The sequence below is a fragment of the Coturnix japonica genome, chromosome 25 (genome assembly GCF_054131305.1).
Source record: "Coturnix japonica strain WE chromosome 25, WE-NBRP24, whole genome shotgun sequence".
In the NCBI taxonomy this organism is placed as follows: Eukaryota; Metazoa; Chordata; class Aves; order Galliformes; family Phasianidae; genus Coturnix; species Coturnix japonica.
The window spans coordinates 6,900,215-6,911,908 of record NC_140687.1 but is presented as its reverse complement, the minus strand read 5'-3'; the positions used below and the strand labels follow the sequence as shown (position 1 = coordinate 6,911,908).

General features: G+C 40.6%; 1 protein-coding gene across 1 annotated transcript; it reads right to left on the bottom strand.

Moving 5' to 3' along the window:
• Nucleotides 1-2,310: 2,310 nt before the first annotated feature.
• LOC146756860 (uncharacterized) lies at nt 2,311-9,339 on the bottom strand. The gene is made up of 6 exons (XM_085523826.1): nt 8,436-9,339; nt 6,834-6,862; nt 6,669-6,732; nt 6,545-6,580; nt 3,670-3,755; nt 2,311-2,418 (listed from the first exon to the last, which is right to left on the bottom strand). Exons 1-6 carry the CDS (start codon nt 8,554-8,556, stop codon nt 2,311-2,313), a joined length of 444 nt encoding a protein of 147 aa, XP_085379952.1. The 5' UTR covers nt 8,557-9,339.
• Between the last annotated feature and the right edge of the window lie 2,355 nt (nt 9,340-11,694).

Below are 11,694 nucleotides of genomic sequence, written 5' to 3'. Positions count from 1 at the left end.
CTGATAAGATGGGCGATAACAAGAGGGGGGTCTGCATGCTAAAGAACTATTGAATATGTATCAGAATTTCGAGAACTCATTGACTATGTATTAGATGTACCTATATCTATGTCACGATTTTACAAATCGGTGTGCAAGTTTGATTGAAGCTATCCCCCTTGCACCTAGCACTGCACAACACTGGAATAAACATACCTGCTTTATAACCCATCTCTGGATTATAGAGTTTGATTCTGCAATCACTAGCACCTTACCTCTGTGGTCTAAAGACACGAGAAAGAAATGGGAACTACTCTGAGCCTTGTGACTCGATGGGAGTGCCACCTGTAGGTGTGTGTGTATCCCTACCCTCTATGCAGTAAATAACCAAGTGTATCCAGCCACCTCCGATCCTGTTTGTCACTACTAAATCACTACAGCATATCCCTATTATATCAACAAATATAAGCCTGTTTCTCCCTTAGGAGTGTATACTGTGTTTCGATCCACCTGTGACCAATGGGGAAAGTCTGTAGGATGGCAAGAAGGGAAACAAACTGACAACAAGAGACATTAAGTGCATCCCAAACTCTTCTGTGAATGACTGCTTATTGTCTACCTTTGCTGCAGGAATGGGAAAAGGGAGTTTTATTGGAGGTCTGAGTGGTGAAGAAAGCTGAGAATATACAACAAGGACAGTCTGTGCCAACTGGGGATCTTTCAACTGACAGCAAGCACGCCTAAAGGGGACGGCTACCCAGGAAAGAGCTGCAGAAATACTGTTAGAATATGGTATGGCCATCCAACCATCCAGCAGGAGGTGCAGAAAAGCACCTGGTTCATGGAAGAACACTGTGAATGCAGCCCCAAACACACAAACACAGCAAGCCTGCTGGAGCACCACCTCCACAGATCCATGAGAGGAACACCTGGTGGCAAATGGATTAAATCCTCTGGCAGATGTCTGTACATCCTCTCAGGAGTGGAAGTAGCCTTGGGCTTGCTGAAATCAACCAAGCCCTCATAAAAGGGTTGGGAAAAGTACTTTGTGAAGGAAAATGATGTAGTTCTCAAAACCACCTGCTGCTGATGTTACCTAAAAGTGATGAGGGCTCACATTCCTTGTGTAAGGAAGTGCAAAATGGTGAGGAGTCAACTGGATTTTACACACTTCTCAAATAAACAGGATGGCTTACTTAAACACAGAAACAAATCAACAAAACATCCAAAAAACTCCTGAAAAGAGAGAGTATCTGACAGCACTGCAGCCAAACCAGCCTGTGACGGTCACTTCCACAACCAGACAATGCTGTGCTGGGAATTTTAACTCAACCAGGAAGGCAACTTATCAAATAGTAGCAGCTCAAAACAGAACAATTAAGGCAATAAACAACCACGTGGTTACAACAGCCTTGTTGAGTCCTTGTTAGAGCACTCCATGATACCTGCATTACATCAATGAATACATTCCTCCCTCTCTCTTCAGTAACGCAGACTGCGCTCACTGCCAGGGGACGCTCTCAGCAGCGCGTGCCCTTTGCAGAAGGCACCTGGGCTGTGCTTTACTGACCTGCTGCTGCTCGGCCGTGTTCTCAACGCGTGCTCCAGTCAGCCCACAGGCTGCCAGCTTCTCATCGTCTGTTCCAGAGCCCAGTGCCGGAGCTGCTGCAGATGCTGAACGTGCTCAGGGCCCGCAGCTGTGCGCTCAAGGCATCTGCAGCTGCCGGGACAGACTCAACAAAAGCCTTGCCAGGGGTTTGCACAGCCCCAGCTGAGCCATCAGGCAAGCGCTCAGCAAACAAAAGGTAACGCCATTTCAAGGGTCGCCAGAGGCACGTGTTGCCCGCAGGGTCCCCGAAGGGAAGCTGGGGGCTGCCGGGGAGGAGAAGCAGGGCGAGTGGAAATTCCCTCTTGGAGGCTTCACATTAAGACACTCCAAAGGAGGCTCCGCGGAGTTTAAAGCTTCCATCAATCCACGCGTGCAGAGCTGCAGAGCGAGGCCGTCTCGTGTCTCCCGTGGCCCAGAGGAAGAACTGCAGTCCCAGCTGCGCTGTGTTACAGAGATCCAACCGGGCAGCAGAGCACGCTGACCTCCTCTGCTCCCTTCCTCACTGTCCCAGCTCCCAGCCCGTTCCCGTGCCCCTCGGAGCCCAGCCCGGGCTGCATAAACTGCTGCCCTGGTTGCAGCCCGTCTGGGCCAGCAAACCTGCTGCGCTGAGCGGGAGCTGGAGCCGGGACCAGGGTCCCGCCTGGGGTACGGCAGTGCGGGTTCCGCCTGGGGAAGCTTTAGACTTAACTGCTTGTCAGCACTGTGGGATTCCTCATTTTCTGCTAGGGCTTCCTGATGAGAAATTTCTGATGAGAAATTTCTGCTTTGTCAGTCTGCTTTTCATGTGCTGTATTTTCTATCAAGTTGGTAGTTTCTAAAACATATTTATCCTTAAGTAAGCAGGTAAAGACAGAAAAATTACCAAGAAAAATGAAATTACCGTTAAGCCATATAATTTACATTGCAAACTCATCCCATCATACAACAACAACAAAACAAAGATACCTTATTTATTTTTTCCTCAAAACAGAAGGATCTAGTTTAGAAACATAAACCAATCAAACAGATCAAAACCAATCAGTAACAACAGAAAACACAACTGCCCAAATTTTCCCATACTCCATTACTTTCTACTGACTGTCCCTTTAAACCCCCTGCTGGTTAGCGTTCATAACAAGCGTGAGTGATCATAACAAGCTTTTTTACTAACCACAACAAGGGACTGGCTACATTACAATCACTTATGCTCCTCAGAGTCAGAATTATTAAATTCTATTCCAAGCTCCCAAGACAAATATTTACAAGGAATACCTGTTCATTCCTGCCCTCAGCCCAAAATCAAGAACTGAGACATCTATCCAAACGGTACCATGCCTCAAGCTCACTGACCAGCTCCTCTCTCCAGCCTTCTCACTATCTCTGACTTCACAGTCCCTGCAAAGTTGCCCTTGGTTTGTGTTCCCTTCTGAACAAGGTCTGCAGCCTTGGCATCCCAAGGAACCACAACTATTGTCCTTCTTACTCTGGTTATAGAGGCCCTTTTCTCCTTCCACATCGTAACTCCACAAAAGTCTTTCACAATGGAGAGCATCTCAGTCACCACCTGTCTCAGCCACTTCATTTCCAAGCTCCATTCACTTTGCACATCTGCTACCACCTTCCAATACTTAAGTTCCGCTCTCTACCTGCTGAAATGAATCACATCCCTCTTCCACAGTGCCTTGGATGTATGATGACATTACTTCCTCCACTTCCCTTGAGGTATTACAGAAGACTCCAGACACTCAATGAAGATCCCTATCCAGTCCTGTATGCTCAATACAAACAGGACGCCTAGCCTATATTCCTCTATAATGACCTTCAAAAAATATTTTCGAACACTTACTAACTTGATCAGATAAGGAGATATTTTGCAGAGGCAGAGAAAGCACTGACAGATCATATTTCAGGTTTTTATTTAATCTTTCTAATACACAGAGGAAAATCTGGCGTGTTTTGTCAAAGAAATAATCACATGATATAAAATTTTGCTCCCAAATGAGTATGTATTTTGCATAGGAAAAAACAAAAAACCCACCACATGACTGCACTGTTTCTCAGAATTGCATGCAAGGAAAAACACAATATTTGGTTTCACATACCTGCCTCCCAAAGTTTTCAGTGGCATCCTTGACCATCTCTTTTTTAGCTGATGACGACACATGAACGGTAGATTCTGAGCGCTCACCTACAGTGAAAAAATTACATCTTTATAACGAACATGACTTATTACAAATTAATTATACCTAGAGTACATCCTGAATCATTGCATTTGTGAGAAAATAGCACAAACTAACACAGCCTCTCAAGCGTATGATTATTTACGATTTGAACATAATATTACAAAACAGTTTGAAGATGCCTCTGTGCGAACTAATCCCTCTCAGGGCATTTTCCCTTTCATTCCTAAGGGAAATTTGATGAAAATCAGTCAGAAATACACCTTTAAGAATCTCAAATGGTTTACATGTAGAACTATATTTATACATACATGACACACTGTATGCTAGACAGCAATCGGCTAGATTCCTCTAGCTACTTTCATTTCTCCTTGTTTTGTGCCACAAAGGGTCTTGTTTAACCCTTTTAGAGTTAGAAATACTTGTACCATAGGAATTATAACACTCTGCAGAAGAAATACAGCTTGCTGAAACCCAAACATAGGAGTTTGAGACAAACTTTCACATATATTTCTTAATACCTGATCTTTGAGCAAATACATGGATTATAGAAAAAAAAACAGACTCGAGGAAGGATGAACAGAAAATACATGAAATGATGACATAAAATGAGCTATGAAAAGACTGTTTTTCCTATCTAACTTTGCCACGTCCCACACCATCACTGGACTACATTTCACATGACTACATAAAACAGACAAAACAAGAACTCACAGAATCACAGAAACACAAAGGATGGAAAAGACCTCCAAGATCATGGGTAAATTAGGTTGCTAAGTCACTATCCACCATATTTAAAGAGTTGTGGCAGTCAGGTAAAACCCTTAGTGACAGGAGAAAGGGAAACATCACACTTGTTTTTAAAGAGTTTAAGAAAGGAGGTACTTTCCAAGGCCCAGACAACCTTCTATTATGGAGTGACTAGAGTGGAGGATAAAGAAATAGCAACTGATGTTAGCTACCTAGAGAGCTCATCTCTCTAAATTGGAGAAATATCATGGATGGATTCTTTGGTAGACAGGGAAGTGCTGCCAAGTGGTGTATCTGATATGTTAGTGAAAAGAGATCGCATTCAGACAGATACTGACAGCCTACAGAAGCAGGTCTTATGATGTTCAGCAAGGCCAAGCGCAAGATCCTGCACCTGGGTTGGGAAGTCATCAGCTTCAGCACAGGCTGGACAATGAACAGACTGAGAGCAGTCCTGTGGAAAAGGACTTGGGGATAATGCTGGATGAGGAATTACATATAAGCTGAGAATGCATGCTTGCAGTCCAAAAAGCCAATTGCACCCTGGGCCACAAAAAAAGAAGCACTGCATGGCCAGCAGGCCAAGAGAGGTGGTGTCCCCTTCTACTCCACTCTTTCAAAACCCTACCAGGAGCACCGAGTTCATCTCCGGGGCCCCCAGCACAAAAAATCTCTGGCTAGAGCAGGTCCAGGGAAGGGTCTCAAAAAACAATTTGAGGACTGGAACACTTTTCCTATGAGGAAAGCTGACAGAGTTGGGGAATATAAGAGTTTGCAGAGACCGTATGATGGCCTTTCAATAATTAATGGGGGCTTACACGAAAGACTTTTAACTATGGCCTGTAGTGACAGAGCAAAGGGTAACAGTTTTAAACTAAAAGATCGTTCAGATTAGATATAAGGAATAAATTCTTGATGAGGGTGATGAGGCACTGCAACAGGTTACCCACAGCTGGGAAGTTTCAATTAGGTGATTTTTAAAGGTCCTTTCCAGCCCAATTCTATAATTCAATGATTCTAACCACCTTTTGTGCATCTTACAAAAACAATATCACTGCAGTAGAGAATCTCCTTTTCTTTATGCAAACACACGTACATTTTTTTTCTAGAAAGAAGCTTAACCTCTATTGTCATCAAAAGAAACAGTACCTTTTTTCCCAAGACATGGATTTCAAACAGCTTGAAGCAATTTCTGAACTCTTATCTAATCATCTACTTCATATGCTTGCTTATATAGGTTTTCACCTGATTTGTAATTTTCAGGGCTCGTTGTAGAAATTCTAAGACCTTAATAGGGAACTGTTTTGTATCTCGCTAACAAATACTTAAATTCACATATATCAGAATTAAGAAACTAAGAACCCATTGAGGTTAGATATACTCTCTCCCATGTATAAGAAATGATCTAGCTGCTTCACTTTTATTTATCTTTCCCAACCAAAAGGAATACCTGCCAACATACTTCCACTCACTACCTCCCACCTACACTCTCTTTCCCATGTCCTTCCACTAGCTCTAAACTCAGTGGCCAGTTTAAACAAAACACGAGAGGATGGCTTTGGAAGAGCATATGTAATACATGTTTTCATACAACTGCCAGAGAGGCAAAGAAAAAGCCAGGTAAATAATCAATCATGCTAATGAAGCATAAGCCTGTGAATCACCCATTCTGTCCCACCTGCAGCTCCTGGACAGCTCCACCTGCAGACCCTAGCCAGGAATCAGACACAGGACATGACCCCTATTGCTCCTCTGCAGATTGGTATATTTGGCAATGAGAAGGAAATGAGTAAATGTGGACTGCCTGACAAGGGGTGATGATAGCAGGTATGCTGGAGGAACCTTACACTGTAGAAGGATGTTTAGAAATGTTGAATGGAGCTGTAGTGGAGAAAACACCCAAAGATAGAGCCATATTTCATTAAATCTGCTGCTGAAATAACATCTTGCTAGCAAAACATTAATTTAATATGAAGAATTTACAACTACAATGTATCTGCCCACAAAGGGACATGACAAAAAAAAAACAACAACTATTTATAAATACCTTCAATATCATCTACACTCAATTTCTCCTGTGGATCTGCAAAACAAATGAATCAAATGCTTAATTAAATATGCTTATCAGAAAGATTTTGAAGCTAAAATCAGAATATAAAAGACATCATTACCTGATTTTTGCTTTTCTGTTTTTGAAGATGTTTCATTCATCTCTAAAACTGCAGAAACCTTTAACTATGAAAGACAAACCAATGAAAAATAAACACCCATACATTCAAAGTAACTACATATTCATTAATGAGCAGGACAAGTAGATTTCAATGAAAAGCATTTACCTGCAAATTACTGGGTTTCTCTGAAAAGCCTGGAGATGAAAAATGAAAGCGTTATTTTATTTAATTGAAGATATCTTTTATTCTTTACAACATTAGTAGGCTCTGTAATTGTTTCTTGCACAAATTACTTCATTGAGAGTGAAATAGCTAATATCCAATTATCTTATCACACAGAACTTGTAGTAGTATATAAGAAATACAGAGTAATTCCCATCATCCAACTTTTATTAAAAAAAAAGAATCAAATCACAGAATGACAACAATTCATGTGAAGCATTAAGTCATGTCTATTAAGAGAACAAGATTAAAATATTTTGTTCCTTTTGGAAGCTGAATTCTGCTTTCTGGAAAAATTAATTAGAGCAGATAGCTTTGGCTTCTTAATGACCAATCAAGAAAGAACCCAGCAGAACTATGACTACTTCTATTCTAGCAGTGCATAATGTTGAGGCTACTTTCTCATTAACAGCTTATGGAGAGCAAGGGTACAGACACAGCAACCTCATACAAACATCATTCAATGAGGTAAAAACAATCTGGTTCTCAACTGACCTCTCTGGATCAGTTTGCAAGGAAATAAATGATACAAACATTGCTTGGTTGTAATGCACAACATGTGCGTTATTCCAAATCTTTTTCAAGTTTAGTGTCAAATTTTATTTCCTAACTCACACAACCTACTGCCCTGTGCTGCAGTCATCTTATACTTTACGACTCCATTCATGAAACAAGCATACAAAATGCTTCTACGAATTGTTCCACAAAATAATTTTTAGATTTAAATAAATACTAAAAACAAATCATCAAGACTTGATTTTCGAACACTAGGTGGTCAAGTAACATGGAAATACATTAGAAAGACTACCACAGTCACCTCTTCACCCCTCCCACACTGATTTCAAGCTTAGAAGAATCATATGAAGCAGACATTAAAGACAATTGGTAAGTTGATTTATGGATTCCAGAAGCTTGCTAAGATTTGGTGTCTGCTTACAAAAATAAAATTGGACTTGCCTTTTAGGCTATGTCATTGAATCCATATTATAAGCCACATTGCCAAAGCACTCTCAAAAAGATAAAAGATTTATTCCAATAGCAAAACTTTCCAGCACACTTATGATCAATCAGGATGGTCATAAAGCAAATGCCATGAGCTGCAGGTGGAAACCCGCAGCAACATAACAAGAATTTGCCCACATATTTTAGTTTTAAAGAAAAACAGGAAACTAAAAAAAATTAAATAAACAAACAAAAAGATTAACCAAATGATATTTTTCTTCTGCTGATTATCCAGAAATATCCAAATCCTCAGACAGATAAATCTTAAACCAGATACCACTCTCACCACTTTAAGCAACCACCTAAAGCAAAGAAAAACACCCGAACAAACACATATCCAAAAAGTATACATAATGAACGCAAGAACCGCCTGGACTAATCAAGCAGGCTAGCAAGTTCAGTGTTCACTGCTGTTAATTAACATCAGCCAAGCACTTCATTGCTACAGCACATACTCACTGAACAACAGGACTAACAAGGAAAACAAAAGAAAAAGTTCACTTGTCTATAAACACAGACAAATCCAATCTATGAGATAGTTACCCTTGTTGTGCTCCCCTGAAACACTCTGCAAGCGTACTCCATGTTCAACTGCAGGTGGGAGAAACACAGGAGGAGATGCTTTCCTCGAACCTTCAGAACACGGCTGTATAATACAGTACATACGCGTAAGTATTTGTACAAAACAATTTTTTTAAAATAAAATCTAAGAAAGGCTTTTGCATTTTAAATAAAAGGGCAAAAAAATCCTCACAATTCATCTAAACTATTCCATAATGTTGATTAAGGCTGGCAAATCACAGAGCCACACAAGAAATTAACACAGGAAATCAAGATGTTGATTGTGAACAAGAAGCTGCAGCTCTGTGTTGATTGAACATTGGCATCAAATTTGCACCTGGCATTCAAATATCAGCCTACATTGCTGGGGCACATGTCCCACAATGTTGAGTGAGTGCATCACTACGTTGCAAAAGCAAGATTTGATTTGCTTAAAGGCCAAAAAGGCAAAGCTGATAGCGATTAAGCTATCTAGAAAGTCTTGTATTTTTAAGAAAGGAGTGGGGAATTAGTTTTTTTCCCAACAACAAAGGCTAGAGGGGAAGTAGTTATTCTGTTTCACTACTGTGCTAGAAAATCAACTCAAAAGCCTGCAACCAAAGGGCCGATACAAGAAGCTTAACCTAACTTTGTCCCAGTACTATCTCCACACAGAACCTACACTACAAGTATTTCGTTGACCCTCAGATACAGGACATAGAGCAGCAGCAATATGGGGTAAATAAGCCTCACCAGGGGCAGGGCTCAACGCAAAGGCAAGCTCTCACGTAGTTCTCATCTGGCTCTCCCACAGACCGGGGAGATGCACATATCACAGAAAGTACCTCAGAATCCCAAGGAGAATCAGACTCTTCCTTTTTCTCTGCTCCTACTGTGGGTTGGGCTTCTACAAAAAAAAAGGAGAAATACAGACACTGAGAAATATACTGCACTACACTTTTATACCCCATCAGTCAAATAAAGGATCTGAAAGACGAGCAGTAATTCTACAGCAAAGAACAAACCAAACAGTGAGTCCCACTCAAGGGTAACTTTACATCCAGTCACATCACAGTATTCTCTTCACTCCTCTTCATCTGTTTTCCAGCAGAAGATGCCCAAGCAGGACAGCTGACATGGCTACGTTCACCATGTTTGGACAATGTTCTGTGCAGCATCTGACCAATAGCTACACATGCTCTGAAGAAGTCTACTGCAACAAGCAGTGCTCTGGAGTCAGACAATGGAAATAGTATCTTCTGTTTTCACACCCTGAGGTCTATGCCAAATTACCCAACTCTCTCTGAGCTGGTCATGCTCTCAAGCCCACAAAGGTTTAGCAAAGGAGAGATCTCCTACATTCTACAACTGAACAAGTTGAGGTACTGGAAGAGTCTTCTCTGAGTTTGAATCAGGTCAGCTCTTGGCTGAAGCCCTGAAATACCACAGCTTTTCAATCTGACAGTACCCATTCGAAAGGGAATCAGCAGTGCCACACACAAGACACACTAGACTACCTACTTGTTTTGTTCAGATATAGGAGAATACAGCAACAAAATTAATAAAGAAACTTGCATCATACGTAATCATTAGGAATCCAGCACCACCATTTGTGACCGTTAGGTAAGAACGAAAAAAAACAAAAGCTGCAGACCTTCTCTACCACAGCAGGCTAGGGTTCACAGGTAACAGGAAAGTTTATCATCTTTGAGGATAATCATCATTTTACTTTATTTACTGAACATTAATACTTATAGAGGAGCAATCAGGATCATATTTAAACTCACTTCTCGCATAAGCTGTGTCTTCTGAAACTTTACGGACTTGATGTTTATTACTAGAAACAGAATGTTTCACATCCCCCAAAACTGTTGTTTGCAGCTTCCTTCTAGTATCTTCCTTCTCCTGTTCTTCTTTCCATTTAGGTGACTCCTTCTAAAACAGATTGACGAAAACAGCTGAAAAGCACAGAAATCAATATCTACTTCACCACCCATTAACAACTTGGAAAACGGTTTTCTTGGGTAAGACTTAAATGAAGCAAAGTGCAACATGGTTTCTAAAGGCCTACAATTTTTAGTGGGAATCTGCACAATTAAACTGCAGTGCCTCATGTTGTAAACCTCATCTCTGGCTTTGCAAAACCTCTGAGAAGCACTTCCTTGTGTCAATCTAAATGCAGTTTCATTGATATTTTTCAGAAAGTCTTCTTTCTGCCTACATATCTCACAATTTCACTAGTTTCCTGCCCTCAATTTCATTCAAAACTTCCTTTTGTTTCTTCATTTCCAGTCATTACCTGATGAATTCTACTAAATGGCTACAACTTCTAATGGATTATTATCCATTCCCTCAGTTTTACATAACAGAAAGTGCACAGATTCCAGAAAGAATGAAGTTTCCTGTCTTTCTCCTTCCAAAACTCTCCAATCTCATAATAAACATATTGAAAATAATGTCTGAGTTTGGCTATGAACAAGATGTTTTCAGTATCAAAATACAATGATTGAATACAGATACGTGATTGAGTATTAACAGGAAAATAGTTTACTGTCGCTTACCTGTATTACCCTTAACAAACTCTTCCAATTGAATCATCCCTGTACACTTACTTTTGTGCTTGAGGGAAATGCTGCCCATAGATTTTTCTCATATCTATTTAGGCCCAGGTTTTCACTTTCTTGTTTTAGTGTTTCATGGAATTTATTATGTACCTCTTTGCACTGCCCTTCTTCCTCTTCCACCAATTCATCTTCCTCAAGGTTGCCTGAATCTGAGACATCTTGTTTCAACAACTCTCCACATTCTCCTCTGCTCAGATTTGCACCTGTTGGTTTTTTTTGTTTGAGGCTTTTCTTCTGTGACTTAGGAATTTCAATTCTAGAACTATCACCACCACCTTAAAGCATGAGAAAGGGAAAGAGGAATATGAATCAAATGGGTTATATAAATAGCAGCAGGCATTTTACCCATTAAAAACACAGGAAAGTAGTCATCTGGGACTGTATGGAAAAGAAGCCAGGTAAGGGCAGGATGGGAGAAGGACACATCAGACACAAAGGCTTAGGAGGGGACTCAGTATGGTCATTTCCATTATCTTACTTATTTTATTCTGACATGACCATCTGTTCTGTTCTTATAACACTACTTTCCTCAATTACTACAGCCAAGTGAAAACAACAACAACAAAAACCGAAATGAAATTACTTAGTAAGTTTACTTTTGTATGTCATTGTATTATGAAGTACTTTCCAAATAACTT

Coding starts and splice junctions, on each gene's coding strand:
- LOC146756860 (XM_085523826.1), bottom strand. CDS start 8,556: ATGTACTGTATTATACAGCCGTGTTCTGAAGGTTCGAGGAAAGCATCT. Junction 6,733..6,833: donor AGAAACCCAGTAATTTGCAG/GTAAATGCTTTT, acceptor TGTCTTTCATAG/TTAAAGGTTTCTGCAGTTTT. Junction 3,756..6,544: donor GAGTGTAGATGATATTGAAG/GTATTTATAAAT, acceptor TTTTCACTGTAG/GTGAGCGCTCAGAATCTACC.